The sequence below is a fragment of the Xyrauchen texanus genome, chromosome 33 (assembly GCF_025860055.1).
Source record: "Xyrauchen texanus isolate HMW12.3.18 chromosome 33, RBS_HiC_50CHRs, whole genome shotgun sequence".
Taxonomy (NCBI): domain Eukaryota; kingdom Metazoa; phylum Chordata; class Actinopteri; order Cypriniformes; family Catostomidae; genus Xyrauchen; species Xyrauchen texanus.
Window position 1 is genome coordinate 24,063,460 of NC_068308.1, and position 19,846 is coordinate 24,083,305.

General features: G+C 40.0%; 1 protein-coding gene across 3 annotated transcripts in view; it reads right to left on the reverse strand.

Moving 5' to 3' along the window:
• Positions 1-19,846, reverse strand: part of usp54b (ubiquitin specific peptidase 54b) — a 177,974-nt gene that overhangs the window by 52,734 nt on the left and 105,394 nt on the right. For all 3 annotated transcript variants that reach the window (XR_007968524.1, XM_052103414.1, XM_052103413.1), the window contains exon 4: positions 14,235-14,369. Coding sequence is in view for 2 of the 3 variants with exons in the window: in XM_052103414.1 (XP_051959374.1) it covers positions 14,235-14,369 (135 nt within the window). In the remaining variant the exon portion in view is untranslated. The remainder of the gene's footprint in view (positions 1-14,234; positions 14,370-19,846) is intronic.

Genomic DNA, 19,846 nt, shown 5'->3' on the forward strand with positions numbered 1-19,846 from the left:
AATGCTGCTTTGTGAGGTCTTGAAGCATTTTAAGGTTCCTTCTCAACTCTTGCCTTAGGATGGGGGTTTAAGAGGTTGCAAAGAAACCGCTCATGGGCCAAAGAGATATCTTTTCCAACTTGTTGGAAGGTCTATCCTGACTTGTGAGGGGTGTCTGGCAGTTGTCCGAGCAGCTTATCTGAAGTCTGTGCTTGGCATTTGTTTGTGTAGGTCCTGACACGATCCAATCAAAATGGAGACACTATTCTTTGCCTTGACAGTTAGAGAGGGGCTCTGCCATAAACTGGCTCATGGAATATCATCTGGTCCGATGGTTGACCACAAAAGGAATAGTCCACCCAAAATGAAAATGATGTCATTATTTACTCAACCTCATGTCTTTTGTAATATCTATGACTTTCTTTCTTCCATGGTTTACAAAAGGAGTTATTTATAGCCAAATGTCCAAGCCGCTCTTATTTTCATTAATAAAAGTGAATTGTGACTATAGGTCGGCCGATATGGGTTTTTTAATGGCCGATGCCGATATCCAGAGAACAGGTATAGTGTCGATATATCAAACTATTTAATCTAATAGTAAATTACATATACATGAATTGGCTAAAATTGGCTGAATAAATTGTTATTTAGCATTATATTTACTCAAACATAAGCATTATATTTACTACTGCATTTCACAGAAAATAAATCTTTCAAAATTACATGTTGTGTGATTTAGATGGTACATAGTGTCACAAATTGCAGACAACGAAGGCAGACGAAGGTTGAGGATCCAAATGCAGCTTTCTTTATTATAAACAAAACACAAAGGAAAACCCTAAATGGGTAAATAAACATGAACAGAGAACTAGGGCAGGGAACACAGACCAGGCTAACTACATTAACAAACATTCAACGAAAGACCGGGGCAGGCGTGGGCCGGAAGGCGGAAGCCCGTCTTCTCTCCCTCCTCCGGGCAGATGAAGAGGGCCGCGCTGGCTCGCTGACCAAGGCAGGCGTGAAGGGACGAACCACGGGCGAATGGAGGGTTACCACTGTGGGAGGAGTGGCAGGGTTCTCCTCGATGACGCCCACAGTGAACGGTGAAGCGCAGACCAGCAGAGTCTCTTCAATGAACTCGAGGAGCGTCCAGCCGCTCCTGGAGCGCACAATCCAGGTTGGCCTGAAAAAACACCACCAGGTCGGAGTCAGGGAATTCGGTGGCACTCGCAATCGCGAGGAAATCACGGATGTGGTCCTCCACTGGACGGTTAGAGTCTGTCACGAATTGCAGACAACGAAGGCAGACGAAGGTTGAGGATCCAAATGCAGCTTGCTCGCAGAACCGCTGGATCCATTGTTTTCGGTGTTGTGTTTTTGTATTTGTAATAATAAAGTAAGCTGCACTTAGATCCGCTCTCCTCGTCTGCCTTTGCTGTCTGCATTCGTAACACATAGATAGCACATCTGGTTTCAGTTTATACTTCTAATTTGTAAAAAAAAAATAGTAATTGTTTGTACAAAGAAAGTGTATTACATTATTAGGTAGAATTTTTTTGAATGTATTTAAGGAGTCCTGTACTCATTTTTATGAATTTGTCAAGGCATATTGTTTTTGCCTTTCCTGTTTTAACCTGTGAAGCACTTTGGGTCAACTGTTGTTCGGTTAAATGTGCTATACAAATAAAATGACTTGACTTGACTTGACTAACAGTGTACATGGTAGTCCAGAAAATATGGACTATATGCGATTGCATTTTCTCACAAAAAGACAAGAGTCAAACTAATTGTACATTTAGTGAACAGTGAATATGACATTTACTTAAAGCGCATGTTACAGTTTTTCTCAATTGCTAAAACACTAAACCCTATTGTCTGAACCAAATGCTCAGTTGCCTGAACCCACTGATTGAATCAATCACTCTTTTGGCAAAACCATAAGCACTTTTCACCTGTTTAGACACAACTTGCCAACACATTTTCATTGTGATGCACCCATACTGCATAATGGTGAGCACAGGTGACAAAAGTCAAACACAATTAAAGCACAGTTGTCACCAGTTGAACACAACAACTCAAAATTGATCACACTTTTGGCTAATGATGTGAGGGAACATATACAGTAAGCCAGTTCAGAGAGCACTGGTTTGTGAGGCCCTACAATGGATAGAAATCTGAGAGGAAGAGTTCGTGTGAGAGGAGGTCGAGGTGGTCGAGGTGGTCAGCGAAGACAAAGAACAGTAATATCTGATGAAATCAGAGCTACTGTGATTGACCATGTTCTTGTCCATGGTATGAGCATGAGGGAGGCTGGACAAAGGGTACAACCAAACATCAGTAGATTCACTGTGTTTACCATAATCCAAAGATTTAGAGAAGAGAACAGGTAATTACCTTTTTTTGACATTATAGTACAGTATGTAAATGTTGACAGCAATTACTGTATGACATACTATATACTGTACCACAGTATACTGTAAGTAAATATATGTTTCAGTACATCACTGTACCAATGTACTGTAGTATTGTAATGGAGGGTTGGTCTAACTGTTTGTAGGCCCAGTATTCCATGTATATTTTTTGTAACTCCATGTTCTCTTTTTGTAGAATTGAAAGACTGCCACATGGGGGTGGGAGGACAGGTAAGTTCTCCCCATACCAAGAGACCCTAATTGTTGATATGGTCCGTGAGAACAATGCCATTAAACTGAGTGAAATTCAGCAGAAGATCATTGAGGACCATGTAAATTTTGAGGGTATCAACAGTGTCAGCCTCTCTACTGTTGATCGTGTCCTCAAGCGCAACAGACTGCGCATGAAACAGCTATACATAGTGCTCTTTGATCGCAACTCAGACACAGTTAAAGAGCAAAGATCCAGTATGTAAAGGTTGGCATATATCCAGACACATTCAATGTTGATTACTCTAAGTAGTGATTTACTGTAGTGGCCTAAATCACTTTTTCCGTATCACTTACAAAACTATATCTATTTCTACCGAGGGTTTTTCATCTGGATGCAATGGAAAGACCCCATGAATAAATCTACATGGATGAAGCTGGGTTTAATCTCACCAAAAGGAGAAGGAGAGGCAGTAATGTGATTGGCCATCGGGCCATTGTTGGTGTTCCTGGGCAGCGTGGTGGCAATGTCACATTATGTGCTGCCATCAGCAATCATGGGGTTGTCCACCATCATGCCAACCTGGGGCCCTACAACACTCACCAGCTCCTCATTTCCCTCAATCACATGCGAGATGCTCTGTTAGGGCAGCAGGATGAGCATCCCATCTATGTTGTTGTTTGGGACAATGTGAGTTTTCACAGAGCCCTCCAGGTTAGAGAGTGGTTCAATATGAACCAAGGTTTTATCAATCTTTGCCTTCCACCGTACTCCCCTTTCCTAAACCCCATTGAGGAATTCTTCTCCTCATGGCGGTGGAAGGTATATGAACACCAACCTTACACCAGGGTAAATCTCCTGCAAGCCATGGGACTTGCCTGTGGTGACATAGGTGTGGAGGCATGCCAAGCCTGGATACGGCATGGCAGGGTTTTTTTCCCCCGTTGCCTGGCCAGACAAAATGTGGCCTGTGATGTGGATGAAGTCCTGTGGCCTGACCCAGTACGGAGACATGATGCTGTGGCTGAGTAATGCACTTATTTGTATATTTTTGTACTTTATTTTTACATGGGCTTACTGTACACAAGTGGCAAACGCATAAGATTTCTGTTTGTTTTTACAAGTGCTACGTGTAAATGCACAAGATTTCTGTTTTGTCTTTTTGTACAAGTGCTAAATGCACAGGTTTTTTCTGTTTTGCAACATGCATTTAGCCTACAGTGAACAATAAACATTTATTTCTCCAGCTTCATGTCCTGAGCATTGTGTTTTCTATTTTTCTACGTAGTGTTTAGTGACTTTTCAGTAGTGTTTTTAATTTTGATTGACTCGGGGCACGATTTGACAACATAATTCAGTTTTGAGCACAGATTGAACTGTTTTGAGGTGAAAGTTTGGTTTTGCAAGAAGAGTCTGAGGTTTTGTGAATGTAGCTTGAAAATTGGGTTTTGTGTTCACAGTTTAGAGAAAAGGAGAGCAGCTTTCAAGAAATGTGTCTTAGCAATCGAGAAAAACTGTAAGTGCTTTTACTTTGAAGTTGCTCTATCACTCTCGTGCGGATCCAGCGATTATAGCAATCCACTGACCGCTTGCATTTAATTTTTAATTAGAAATAAAGGCTAAAATCTGTTCAATGTGTTATACTATCTAAATGTTCTAAAAGCCCCTGGTCCACATTCACATTTGTTATATAAAAAAAGAGAGCCGCTAAAGCAAACTACTAATATTCTACTTTTGTGTTCAACAAAAGAAAGCTGTATTGCTTTGGAGGGCAAATCATGACAGAATTGTAATTTTTGTTTGAACAAACCCTTTAAAAAGTCAGACATTTTTGTGAGTTTGTGTAAGTGTATGAGCGAGAAAGAGTTGTGTGGTCCGGCTCTTAAATTAATTATTCTTTGTCAGCACTCACTTTACGTTAATCAGATCAAGTGATAAGAACACATCTATTTTTCATAAGAGTCCTTTTGATTCCCTGGCTGAACAAATTTGAAATCAATTGATCACACTAAGTTCTTGACAAATGAATACAGAGTGAATGAGGGAGAGAGAGAGAGAGCGAGAGAGAGAGAGAGAGAAAGAGAGACAGAGAGAGTTAGAAAGATAGAGAAAGAGAGTTAGAAAGATAGAGAGCGAGAGAGAGAGAGAGAGAGAGAGAGAGAGAGAGAGAGAGAGAGAGAGGGTAAGCAATGTGAAAAACACCATAAATCATTTCCACCTTCTTCACCCATTCTATTCCTTTCATCACGTTAACAGGCACGGACCATGCCTGCAACACACCATATAACCAGGATCCAAAATTTAGACTGACCAATGCCAAATGCATATAAAATTTGGCATTGTCGAGTAAACTGGCCATTTGGTTGGTAACTTTACTAGGAATTGCAACAAAATGCATGGCTTAACTTGCAAGAACAATAGTCTGAATATCGTTTTGTTTTTTTAACTGATGCAATCTGACATGTGAGCAAATGAAAATTGAAATAAAGTACTCTACTAAAGTGACTAATACAATAATGATGGATGAAATATGTGTGTGTTTATATACTTAAATTTACTTTCAGTTTGTTTCTCACCAAAAACCTATTGTATGCTGTCAGAACACTTAAAATGTGACACATAAGTCCCATCGACTTCTATAACCCTTTAAGCTATGAGTTTTTAAAGATTTCCTGTTTCAGGGGTATACTCAAATTAAAAGGCTTATAAAAAAACGAGGACCAAGTGTTTTGTTTCATTTTAAAGAAAACATTTAAAATTATGTATAATAATGTATAATTATAATACATATAATATTATATTATAATTATTATACATTCTGAGACTCTCAGAACTTGAGCCAAAAATTTACTTTTTCAATTACTTTTCTGATTTTACATTAAATAAGGTAGCTCTGACAAAAACTGCTTTGTTTTGTTCCCAATCATGTCACCTATAACTGAGTTAAAATTTGTGTTGATACGACAAAGCAATCAAAAGTTATAGCATTGCAAATACAATTGATCCTAGTGTCCAAAGCATCTCCAAGTGTCCTAAAGCCTCTCCAAACAAATAAAACATAATAATTGTACATAAGAACAAATTACACAACAATGACTAAAAGTATGCTCTCTTTTCAAAGCATGAAGGCATGAGTGACAAGATCTCATTCAGTTCAATTCTGTGTCATCTGAGCCATCATTGAGTCTGTATTATGTACTCGGTGCCATCTCCTGGTGGCCATATGTAATTAGAGTAAATGGTCCCCTCAGCCCATATTTGGATGACTTCCACCTCTGGTTGCAGCGATCTGAATCCTAATACGATTGGGTTAGTGTTCCATGACGCTGGACAACGTAGTACATCATTTCCAATGTAGTCATCTGATCCAGGAAAGCTAACTTGTTTTTAGCCAGATTGCACATTATGTGCTGTGTGCACATTGTTCTTTGTGTGGATTATCAAATGATCTATGCATTTGATTACATTGGGTGTTGGCTCATTTAAAAGACAATCACCTCCTCTTAAGAAATGATATGTGATATTTTATGTTCTGTTTACTTTCGTGAAGTTTTAAGAAAAATAGCAAATGAGCAACACCTGTTTACATGTAACAAGTACGTCAAAGACATACTTAGCTATTACCCGCTGTATTTTTGTCTGTGTAAAACAAATCGTTGGCTGTATTGAGAGCTTTCTAATAACATATGACACATGGCTTTTTGACCAGCTTGATGTTTTTACTGATTACAATAAAATGTGAGTGCAAAATTATGAATAAATTATAAAAACGGAACACTTCTGATTTTTCTGCCAATTTCAAAGCATTTGTTCAGTTTTGGTCATATTGGTTACATGCAATGTAAAGTACAGATTCTAAGCTTTAAAATGATACCTATATTTTGTTGGATAAAATTGTTATAATTATTTTGTTCTTGGTGGGCCCATCAAAGCTTTAAGGGTTAATGATAATTTTGGGTCCTTTTTAAAACTTTTCCTATCAACTGCTATTTTATTAAAAAGACGGACCGGAATATTCGCTAGCATTTTTTCTTTTGTGTTCGAATGTAGAAATAAAATTAGGAATAAATACAGGTTTGGAAAAACATGAGGGTGAGTAGATTTACATCTACATTTACATCTATGCATTTAACAGACATTTTTATCCAAAGCGACTTACAGTGCACTTATTACATGGACAATCCCCCTGGAACAACCTGGAGTTAAGTGCCTTGCTCAAGGAAACAATGGTGGTGGCTGTGGGGATTGAACCAGCAACCTTCTGATTACAAGTTATGTGCTTTAGCCCACTACACCACCACCACTCCACCACTCTATGACGCTTGGGGATTGAACCAGCAACCTTCTGATTACAAGTCATGTGCTTTAGCCCACTACACCACCACCACTCCACCACTCTATGACTGACAAGAATTTCATTTTTGGCTTTAAGCCACCAAAAATCAATGCATTCATGTATTTATGAGAAGTAGCATTTCACATAATGAATGGCTTATACAAAGTATGGTAACAATGATATTCTGTGTTGGCCACAAATATGCATTGACCAAAATAATATTTCTAAATAAAAATTATGCAAAATAGAACTTTATGGCTAGTAATAAATATGCATGCCTGGCACTTTATTTTCAATTCACCTGCCCTTGAAAAGTGTGGCAAAAAGTTTAATATGTTCCCTCCCTGCATATAACTACTCACTCAAAGGGAGTAAACTGGGCTCAGTTACGCAGAATTCCACACATTCCTCTCGGTCTCTCACATATTGCATTCAAAATATTCTCTCACCCTAAAAAAGAAATATCCCATCTCACGCTTGCTGTAAGACACTTCTCATTGAGAATCACAAAACAAATCATTAGTGTATGGAGCTTCTCATTTCCTGTTTGGATAGTTACGCAGCTATTTATGCAGCGGTGCAGATGTGAAGCGGAGAGAGGCAGAAATTAAGAGTTGGCATTTCACTAATGTGCAGTCTGTCGTCTGGTGCATGTGAGGAGAGGGGTTGGTGTCTAAAAGCAGAGAGGGATGGCACGATGAGTGGTTTGGCCCTGTGCCAGCCGCTGCCTCATAAATGCAGCAGTCAAATGGAGAAATCATGGCAGATTCATTCAACAGATGCTTTGCTAAAAATAATGAGTCTGAGACCGAAACAGTCCTTTGTCACTGAAATGCAGACGAGGTGATAATTGAACTAAATAACACTTTGATGATGCTGTCTTTTGTGACCTTATGAGTATGCACAGCTGCATTCACAAATCTATGGTAAAAAAGCCCTGACATAGACGGTACCGTCTGTATATAAATGGGTATTTACAGTTTTTTACGATTGCTATGACAGATTTTTCAATACTTTTAACAATTTTCCAAAACTCTTAACACAGTTAGCACTACATCCGTCTGTGTAAGCTATACTATTAACACATTTCTTGTTGCTTTAACACAAAATGCATACAATTAACACAAATTTAAAATGCTTGAACTTCTTTTACACACAAGCTCAACCAAGACCAAAACAATGTAATTTTACAGTCAAATTTACAAATGCTTTCACACTGTATGTCAGAACAGATAACATCATGTTCTAAACATAACTTATGTAGGCTAAAGTCAAAGTGAACAGCTGTTCATATTGTGAATTGAAACACAAATATATTCCCTGTATCTTATTCCATTGCTAATGAGAAACAGCTTATTGAAGTTATGCAAATATATAAATCACAGCTGATTCCCATCTAGGAAGCACACTCAGATGTTGAGGTTCTTTCAATTGCATGATCATATGTTTTAAAAGAGGACTCTTTGGGCTGATCTTGTGTGGAAAAGGAACAATATAGAGCAACACAAAAAAAGAAAGAAAGAAAGAAAGAAAGAAATGCCTGCACGAGGGAGAGGAAGACGAGTACCAGGACAAGGGAGAGGAGTGGGGCAAGGACAAGGGAAAGGAGTGGGGCAAGGGCAAGGGCAAGGGAGAGGAGTGGGGCAAGGTAGAGGGAGAGGCGTGGGGCAAGGGCAAGGACAAGGGAGAGGAGTGGGGCAAGGGCAAGGGCAAGGGAGAGGAGTGGGTCAAGGTAGAGTAGTTAGAATGCGTGGTGGCGCTCAAAGAAGGACCAGAGCTAGGGTAACTGATCAAATAAGAGCTACTATCATTGACCATGTCATAAACCACGGGCTATCATACACAGTAGCTGGTGAACGAGTACAGCCAAATCTCAGCCGGGACACAGTGGCATCCATTGTCCGTATTTTCAGAGAAACCAACAGGTAGGATATTGCTTCTCCTACAGCAAAGTGTAAATAATTTTACCATTTATTAGAGTGACTGTATGCCTCCGGTCTCTAAAATGTAACTGCATTTTGTCCCTCTAAGGATTCAACGTCTACCTCCCTCAGGGGGCAGAGGAAAGCTCCTGAATGAAGAACAGGAACTTGCTATTGTCAACATGGTGATTGCTGACAATGAAATAAAACTGAAGGACATTCAGTCCAGAGTTGTAGAGGACAACCTTGTCTTTGGGAACATTGCAGAAATCAGCATAACATCCATTTCTCGGACTCTAGCTAAACACAGAGTTCGAATGAAACAACTATAAAAAGTTCCTTTTGAAAGGAACAGTGAGTGCATCAAAGAACTCCGTCACCAATACGTCCAGGTAAGGTTATGCAATACAGTCATTACTGTACTATACACAGTGTGTTTTGCAGTAAACTACTCTATAAACCTGGAGTACATTAGGACATACAGTAGATATACAGCAAAGCATTTACATACACTGTGTCTAATTACTTTCAGAGAGTCATGGAGTTGGAGGCCAATCAAGTCCCACATGAAATTATTTATGTTGACGAGGCTGGCTTCAACTTAGCAAAAAGGCGTCGCCGTGGGAGAAACATAATTGGCAAAAGGGCCACAGTTACCGTGCCGGGCCAGAGAGGAGCCAACATTACCATGTGCGCCGCAATCTCCAACAACGGTGCACTCCTGCATAAATGTGAGATTGGCCCCTACAACACAGACCGCCTTCTCCTGTTTTTAGAAGACCTGCACGAAAGACTGGTGCCAGAGGTAGAAAGGGGACAGGTGGGAGACCACTTGCCAATATATGTGATCATATGGGACAATGTGGCATTCCACCATTCCCGTGCAGTCACAGCCTGGTTTGACGCCCATCCAAGGATGATGTCCCATTTCCTTGCCCCTTACTCCCCTTTCCTCAACCCCATTGAGGAGTTTTTCTCAGCCTGGAGATGGAAGGTTTTTGACCATCGTCCACATGACCAAATGTCCCTCCTGGATGCAATGGATGCTGCATGCCAAGACATCACAGCTGAACACTGCCAGGGGTGGATAAGGCATGCCAAAAGATTCTTCCCACGATGCCTTGCCAGAGAAGATATCAGGTGTGATGTGGATGAGAACATGTGGCCAAATGCAGAAGACCGGGAAGATATGAAGATTACTTTGTTTTTTAAATTATTATTCCAGTGCTTTTTCTGTTTGTATATCTTGCAGCAATGTCCTTTTGCAAATAAAGTCTTTACTGCAGCAATTCTGTCTCTGTCTTTTTTTTTTCAGAAACTGTACATTCTATAAAGCTACTCTGAGATGGTCATTCATTTTTTGTATTGAAGTTCTGCAGCAAAAGAAACAAAATGCATGCATTTACTAAACCCAACAAAACAAAAATGTAGAGAGGCATCAAAAGAAACTACAGTGCAAAACACAATCTATGATCAATACAATATACTGTCTATTGTATAAGGGCAGACCTGACACATAAAATAATGCAGTTTCTGTAATTTCAGCTGATCATAGTGTTTTTTGTCATTGTGTTATGATTGACTAAATGTTCCTGTTGGAAGAGAACATGTGTTAGTGTTTTGAATAATTATTAGATTTTGAAACATGTTTGCAGTGTTTTGTTAGACATAGTGTATTGTGTTAGTGTATTATTGTATTTTGAAAATTAGTTTTGGAGTTTAGTTTACAATGTGTAATTTTGAGCATGAAATTAACCGTTTTGCCAATTGTGTGTTTTAGGTGTATTGGTGCGTTAAGAGTTTAGGAAACTTGTTAAATGTATTGAAAAAACTGTCATAGCGATTAGAAAAAACTGTAAAATGGAGCCAATTACAGGGTCTCACAGCGAGCTATCTTGATTGGACAACTCAGTTGCTTGCCCTTGAATGATTGTTCAATTGCTTATTTGCGTAAAAGCAATTATCTGTATTGATGCTCAGGCAGTGTGCCCTTTAAGGATAAAAATATGAGATAAATGCAATCTATGGTGCTTAATCAGTTCCAGCAGAATAATCATGTCTGGGGATTAGAGGAGTGGGTTTGGGAGTAGGGGATGACCTTATAGAAAACTTCCACATCCCTAATGATCCGATCCAAGCTCATATAGCAACAGCAGGGCCAGTCGATTTGCCTACCAACTCATACGGCCACAAGCCAATACAGCCTTTACAGCCATAAATCTACACACCCACTAAAACACAACAGCTCTATTCCATAACCTAGTGAGCTGCTATTCTGTTTACATAGGTAACTGCATTACAAGGGGGTGTACACACAGATTGTGTTCTTACATTTCACTGGCATTATTTTTTAACTGCATGTCTACATACAATGTACATATGCCAGATGAGTGATGCATTTTCAAGACACTGTCAACTTCATGCATTTTGTTCCATTCCATTGCACACGTCTAGCTTTTTCTGAATGCAAGAATGTCTAGGTTACTATTGTAACCTCTGTTCCCTGATGGGGGGAACGAGACATGTCGAAGAAGCAACATTAGGGGTCTCTCTTGAGAGCCTTGCGCATCTCTGAACTTGAGAAAAGGCCATTGAGAAATTGGCAGACAGAATTTGCATGTCCTGCCCCCGGACATATGGGTATAAAGGGAGGGAATTATGCGTCTGTCCATTCAGGTTTTCGACCTGAGGAGCCGAGAATGAGGTTCGGCCATAACAGTGGCTCGGTTCAGCTCGGCTCGGTTCCGGGAGGACACAACGTCTCGTTCCCTCCATCAGGGAACGGAGGTTACAAAAGTAACCTATACGTTCCCTGTCTGTCGCTCACTTCGATGTTGTGTTGAAGAAGTGACACTAGAGGTCCATATTTAATCACACCATGTGCTGAACCATGTACGTGCACTGCTGACGCAGGTGTGGGCAGGCAGTTGTGTGCTAAAGCGACAGGCTGCATCAGGTATTTTGCCAGCGGTGCAAGCGGTATCAACCTGGTCAGTTGTTCTGCATTACTGAGTTCTACCGGCTCGAAACTGAGAGAACATGGGATGAAGGTATTCATAAAGGTATTGGGTGTTGCCCAGCCCGATGCTCTGCATATGTCTGCTAGGGAGATGCCATTGGCCAGTGCCCATGAGAATGCCATACTTCTTGTCGAGTGTGCTCAAACCTGAAAGGGGGCGGGCATGGTCTGGGTGTGATAGGACAATGCTATGGCATCAACAACCCAGTGGGAAAGCCTCTGTTTGCAGACTGCATTCCCTTTCTGCTGTCCACCAAAGCAGACAAAGAGCTGCTCAGAACGTCTAAAGCTCTGAGAGCGGTCTACATAAGTACGCAGGGCACATACTGGACACAGCAAAGAAAAGGCTGGGTCTGCCTCCTCCAGGGGCAGAGCTTGCAGGTTCACTACTTGGTCCCTGAAGAGGGTCGTAGGAACCTTGAGCACGTAGCCCGGTCGTGGTCCTATGACGACATGAGTGTCTGTCGGACCGAACTCCAGGCAGGTGCCGCTGACAGAGAATGCTTGCAGGTCCCCAACCCTCTTGATGGAAGCGAGTGTGATCAGGTGGGCCATCTTCAAGGAGAGGGCCTCAAGCTTGACTGATTCTAGTGGCTCGAAGGGAATTTTTCACTATGGAATTTAAATGATTCCTTCATGTAAAGTTCAAAACAACCAAAGGCAGCTGCGGAGGATATTGGTCTTATAAGAGCAAAACTGATAACGAAGACCATGATCCATAAAATATGATAATTCAAGTAAAACCCTGAGTTAATCCAGATCCAAACATACTGATGGAATGATCCAAAGATACTGATAGAAATTTAAAGAATGGGGTATTTAGGGGTCTGGGTAGCTCAGCTAGTACTAACGCTGACTACCACCTCTGGAGTCATGAGATTGAATCCAGGGCGTGCCGAGGGACTCCAGTCAGGTCTCCAAAGCAACCAAATTGGCCCGGGTTGCTAGGCAGGGTAGAGTCACATGGGGTAACCTCCTTGTGGTCGCTATAATGTGTGGTTTTCCCTCTCGGTGGGGCACGTGCTGAGAATAGCGTGGGTCTCCACAAGCACTACGTCTCCTCTGTAATGCACTCAACAAGCCACGTGATAAGATGCGCGGACTGATGCTCTCAGACATGGAGGCAACTGAGATTCGTCCTCCCGTCACTACGCCACCACAAGGACTTATAGTGCATTAGGAATTGGGCATTCCAAATTGGGGAGAAAAGGAAAAAAAAAGAACGGGGTGTTTTAACCCCACAAACAACAATTTTGAACATAAATTTAAGGCAAAAATTTGTGGACCAATGAAATTACTTCTTTTCAGTGGTGCCAAAAGAACCTGGAAGTGCAGGAGCCTAGCATTTGTTTGTAAACAGTAACTTAACATATTCGTAAGGCTGTTTGATGTTTATTTTTGCAATTCCATTCAATGGTGCAGGTGGCATGAAGTTTCACACTTAAGCTTTAATAAATGACAAATTAATAATTCCCTCCATTCGCAATCTTAAATAGAAATTTTCACTGAGCTTAGTTGCAATGCATTCTTGGACTGGTTGGATCTGTGAAGAATAGACAATAAACATGATAAAATGAGGTCTCATACAAGGCAGCTAGTGATTTTGCTGCTGGGAACAGCCTTCATGTCGGCGATTTTCAAACAGAGCTGAAGAAAGGTAACAAAACAAAAGAGAAGTGGCTCAAGATCATGCTACATGGCAGACAAAAGCAATCCATAATTTTATTTTCCAACAACCATCCATCACTTTCAAGTTAAATATAGATCAATACCTCTATAATCTGCTCACAGCATCTGTTTGATGTTAAGTTAAATTAAATTCTGAGGGAATGTTATTAGCAAGCCATTTTGAATCAAATGTACTTATCAAAAACACATCAACATGTCTTGACAGAGACATTACTGAAACACAACTTTTTCTGTGTTGCTACAGAGTAATATATAAACATTACAAGAAGTTGTCAAACCTCAGCTGTCTCGCTACTCTCTTCACAGCAATTTTCTATGTGTAGCTTAGATGGTTCTATTTCTACCACTCTTCAAACTACACAAGGATATGCACAAGCTGCAAAACCTCACATAACATTTCTAGAATCTAACTTCAAGGTTGACAAAATCCAGCAGAGGAGAGGAAAAGGAGAGGTTAGGTGAGGAGAGAGAGGTGAAAGAAGGATTCAGCAGAGGTTAGAGGAGGAAATGCCTGAAGAGCATAGAAACAAAGAACAAAGGAGATAGAGAGAAAGGCAGAGAGGAAATCAGATACGTAGAGCTTATCATAGTGTCAGCAAAAACAGAAAAGTAACTTATGAGGGGAAAACATGAAAATGGTGAGATAAGGATAAAAATAAAGTCTTACGAAACACTCGGCTGCGTCGTCCATGATGCCTAGCTGAAAGCGCTGCTCGTCTTGGAAGGTTTTGGCCAGAGCGCTGCGCAGGGCATCTGATGGGAGCACCTTCTCACTGCTGAACTGGAACTGGGCAAAGATGCTCTGAAAACACAAACAGCAGCCCAAAGTAAGCATGCAAAACTGACGTAACAGTCACGGCAGAGCACATAACAGCTTTTGTCAGTCTGCATGCTCACGGTCTAGAAAATGCACACAAAGAGGAGAAGAGAGCTCCCTTATGCAATGACACACTACTAAATAACCAGTAACAGATTCGAATTGACACAATTGCCACAAATTCTATGTTATTTCAAATCACACAACAAACACATTGGCTGAATCTGAATATATCTAATAATCTTAGAAATTGTTATGTTGGTATGCAGTTCAATGGGTTTTGAACGTATCCAATGATGCCAAAAAAATACAGTCCAAGTAGGCAGCTCACTAGGTTTTGAGACATAGTATGCATTCATTTGTGTTTATGATGCCCAAAAATTATTATAGTAGACAAAAATTAATAAGTACACAGGCTCACTAGGTTTTTAAATAGAGAATGCCCGAATGTGTCTATTATGCCCCAAAATTCTGTCTAACGTGCCTATGATTGCCAAAAATTCTTTATAGGTAGCCAGTTCACAACTGCAGGTTTTAAAATACAATGAACAGTTTTACTGTATGTATTTATATCTGTCTTTACACAGTCTAATTAAGGCTGCTCTGTGCCTGCTCAAAATTCTGTGTAAAGACGAAATGCTGCAAAAAAGCCAGACTAAATTATGCCTGCTTTGGCCCACCCTCTGCTTTCTTGTCATCGTGATCAATCATCTATTTCATAATTTTGTTAAATTTCGAAGTATAATTTCATATTTCTATATATTCATAATTGTATATTTAAAAAAATAATCTTGTAATATTATTTATGCAATTTCAATGGCTGTGTAAATGCATTTATGCCACCTCTGAAAAGCAATTATCAGTCTGTTTAAATACACCTAAATGGCACTTCAGATGCAGCTTCTGAGCCACCTTTGCAGTGTAAAGATGGCTTATGATGCCCAAAAATGCTATCTAGGTAGGCATCTCACTGGGTTTTTGAAAAAGTGTATGTTTCTCTGATGCCCATAAATGCTACCTACCATAGGCAGCTCATTAGTTTTGCAACAGTCATTCAAACAGAGATTTATGCCAACTTCTTTACAATATACTGTCAAATTTTGTGAAATGGAGTCTCGCTGTACCCATTAAATAGGACAAGCTTTTCTGTGTAGCACTTACTGAAAAATCTCTCCCTGAGATACTGAGCTCATTAACAGAGAATATTCAAACAAATGCTGTGATTTAAAAATCTGCAGTGCAATCCATTCTCCTGTCCATCAGCATTGGCACTGTTACTGAACCCAATGAACAATGAATGCAACACAATGTGCTCTCACCAGAGGACATTCTGATAAGCACAACAAATGGACTCGGGCAAAACAAGTGTTGTTGGCTATACTAAAGACAAATATTCACTGCAGCTGCACACACACACACACACACTGCAGTTTTGAACCTCATATATGCAATGGGCACACCGCCCAAGGCAGCCCCCGTATGAAGGTGGGATGGGGGGTTTTCCCCTGAGCGGGACAGGCCGGTGGCGCTAGCACAGGTAATGCGGTGTGCTGACTGCACTGCGCCAAGGAGAGAGAGGATGGAGTGAGTGCAAAAAAGAAAGCGTGGGAGGGACAGAGGTAGAGGGTTATGTACCCCACCGAGGAAACTCAATGAGTGGAAAATTCAGCCACTGCATCATTTCAACTGCTCTAATCACACACCGCTCAGCCCAGTTAAGAGCCTGGAGTCATTTTCACCTAAAGACATATTTAAATGTCCTCTTACACCCTGTCTCTCTCTTGGCTGAAAAAAACCCCCAGGATAGATAAGGTCCAAATGGAAGTCTGGTGTGTGTACGCAGCAAATATATCACTCCGGCAATCAGAGCCCAACCTAACTGCAGTTTTGTTCTGCTCTCCTTGGTGATACACACTCACATATGCTCAGGGACATCAATCGTAAGGAATTAAAGGTTTGTTGCTTTTTGTCCAGGTCTTTCAGCTTTACATATACTGTATATGCTAGTTTACTTTGAAATGTTGACAAAATTTACTTTCAGAACATATACACATTTAAAATGAATTCTGTCTCTTCCAGGAGAAGATGCAGCAATGCGGTTGAGAAATGTTTTCTAGAAATAGATTCTTCCAGTATGTCTGTGTTACAAATACACAAATTACACCTTCACAGGGCACTTCAAAGAGAGAACAATCATGGTAACTATGCGCAAGCTCATCTCCTTTGATTTTTTTAGTCTGTGACTGGTCCGCAAAATGAATTCTCAGATCGCATAACCTATTGTGTAGTTTGCGTACTTCTGCAACATGCCTATAGTCGCAGATGCTACAACGGATTTCAAAACTTCTCCAAAAGTGAGAGACAGAAAATTAGCAAAAGCCATTGAAATACAGAGAGAGAGAGAGAGCATGAGCAATGCATTGAGAAGCAGAGGACAAATAATAATTAAAAAACATAATACAACACTAACGTTTCCCTACCCGCTGTCTCTTCATTAAGCTATATTTTTCTTCTGTTCTGTGCAGATCATTGCAATAAACTGATGTGAGCCCTTATTTCATGTTGTTTGCTGACATGTTATCACAAATAAACTGTCCCGTTGCTATTTGATTGAGTTTGTAAATGAATATCCGATGTAAACAGGTCTTCAGTCGGGGACGAATGGATGTGCAGTTGATAAACCTAGCCATCTAGTGTTCGCAACACTGCGACCGAATACAAAAGGCAGAGTTTGTGCTAGGCTCAAGTCGATATAAAATGTATAATTTAACAGGGCATATAATGTAAAAAATTTACTATTAAATGGTCTACAATTATATAGCACCTTTTTAACCTTAGCGGTATTCAAAGCGCTTTACACTACGTCTCATTCACCCATTCACAGCAGAGCTGCCATGCAAGGCACTCACCTGCTATTGTGAGAAACTTGGGGTTCAGTGTCTTGCCCAAGGACGCTTCGGCATGTGGAGTCGTGTTGGCCAGGAATCGAACTGCCAACGCTGCGATTAATGGACAACCCACTCTACCAACTGTGCCACTGCCGCCACTATTATTGTGAGATTAACCAAAACGAGCCTTATTGTACAGGGCTTCTTTAAGGCCAGTTAGTCAACAAGTCATTCAGGCAACCCAACTAGTCAATATGTAGTTTTGCACATCCTTACAGGTGAAATTTTGAAGAGTGTGCCACCAATAGAGCAGATTGACTTTTTTCTCAGTTCATTCATACAATGACATGGAACTCAATGGACTGATTGTACTCAAGACATGCAAGTCCAGTCATATGTATGCATACACACACACACAGAGTCAATCCACCAGAGATTCTGTTGTCAGCTATGAGACCTTAGGCATAGCCTGTGAAATGAGACATTAACCTCCACTCACAGTCGTCAACAGTGACACATATCATCTGCAATGCTCAAAACCCACAAGGGCAATGAGAACACACACACATGAACACACACACACACACACATACACACAAACACACACAAACACACACACACACTCTCACAGGGGAGAGCAATCTTGTGATGCAAAAAATATATCAATATGAAACACTCCTCGGGTTGTGTTTTTAAATCGCAGAGGGATGGAATCTCATGCTGATTATGAGTTTGTATATTTGTTTAACTTAATCACTATATAGCTTGCACTTCATAAAGCCACACAAACACAAAGGTGTCACTATATTCACACTGGAGTTTCTATAAAAGAAGCTTCAAAAGTGAATGATTGTGACTTTGCATTTCTTTTGTATGCATTTATGTGTATGTGTCCCTCCCATTGCTGCAGTTTCTTAGCTGGGCTGATGTTCAGTAGAGGTCACAAAACGTATGGCACTATCACACCTCGTGAGGTGACAGTGAGGTGACCCTCTCCACCCAATGTCACACTGCTGCCCCTATGATGTGCAAAACCTCTCTGTTATCCAAAAACTATAGGCATAAGATGTTACAATATTGCCAAAAAGGAATGAGAGAAAAAGAAATTTGATACGCAGATTGATTCAATGATTCTGGGTTGATTCACATAAAAATCATTCAAAAGTTAAAGGAATAACTCACACAAAAATTTACTCACCCTCATGTTGTTTAAAACCCATTAATTTTCTTTCTTATAATTTTCCTTTTATTAAAACAAAAAGAGATGTTTTAATGAATATTACGGTCCGCCTTTTCAATACAATGGCAGAGCACTAAAATCAACACAATCGAAAACTGAATTGTGAAGTGTCTATAGATTACCACCCCTACTGCCATATCATTCAAGGTATTTATTTAACACAGACGGACTACATTTTTAGCATTGCTGTTCCGTTTGAGGTATTGTGGAAATGATTTTGAAGAGAGCATGCTATTGTCTGATAAATGTCTGGTGTTTCTTGCTTTTTTGTTTGTTTGTTTTAGTTTAAAGGTATTGTTCTCCCAAAAATGACTTTACATGCACATATTGAATGTGCAAATATGTGAAGAATGTGAGCTGTTCTATGAAGGCAATTTATTTGTGATCTCTGATTAGACAAGCAGGTATGAGAAATGCATTTGATCATAATAAATGCAATCACAAGCCTGCAAAGGCACAAATTTGACATAATCAACAGCAGTTTACTTCCTCGATTTAGGACAAATGCATTTTTTCATATCAGCAGTGATCAGTATCAGTTCAACATGAACCGTACCCCAGACCACCTTTTCAAGCAAAAAACAAATCGAACTTTTATGTCAAACAAACCTGGGTGTGCACCAAAAGTGCTAGTGGGAAAGCAGCCTTCCTCGCCCTCATGTTGTTCCAAATACAGACTGCGACATTTATACTGCCAAACATCTTTTTTGGGTGCACTAATCAAGAACAAATAATTTTCCTGCTTTGTTTCCATGGTTTCTTTTTTATTTATGTGAATCTTTACCTGGTCTCTGTCTAATCTGTCTTACTTCTCAGCCAATTCATATTCTCTTTTAAGGATCATGTTGCAATGAATTTGATTTATTTTAAATTCACAATGTTCCAAATAAGCAGTATAGATTTTTTTGTTAAAATAGTTGCAATGCAATACTTAGAATGTCTGGTGTGCATTTAAATAAAAAATGTCACTGTCTCAGACAGACAAAACTATTTTAAATGGCCAAAAAAAAGTAAAACAAAAAAAAAGGTGGCAAATGGAAAATGCAATAAAATCAAAAGAGCCAATCAGTAGATAATCTGGACCAAGTGTTGCATAATTTGAAATCGATGTGCTTTTTTTATTTTCATACCTCTCCATTAATTTACATCTCAGTAAATGAACTTGATATTTCCTGTAGTGAGAACGCTTTCAAATAAACACATTTGGGAAAATATCTGCGGTTTGCAGAAAAGGGCAGTGTAGTGGGGGCATATTTCAGCGATCATTAGTAGTGTTAGATCATTAAATTTCAATAACATGGCTTGAAAGCAGGCGACTGGCGGGCAGCATGCGT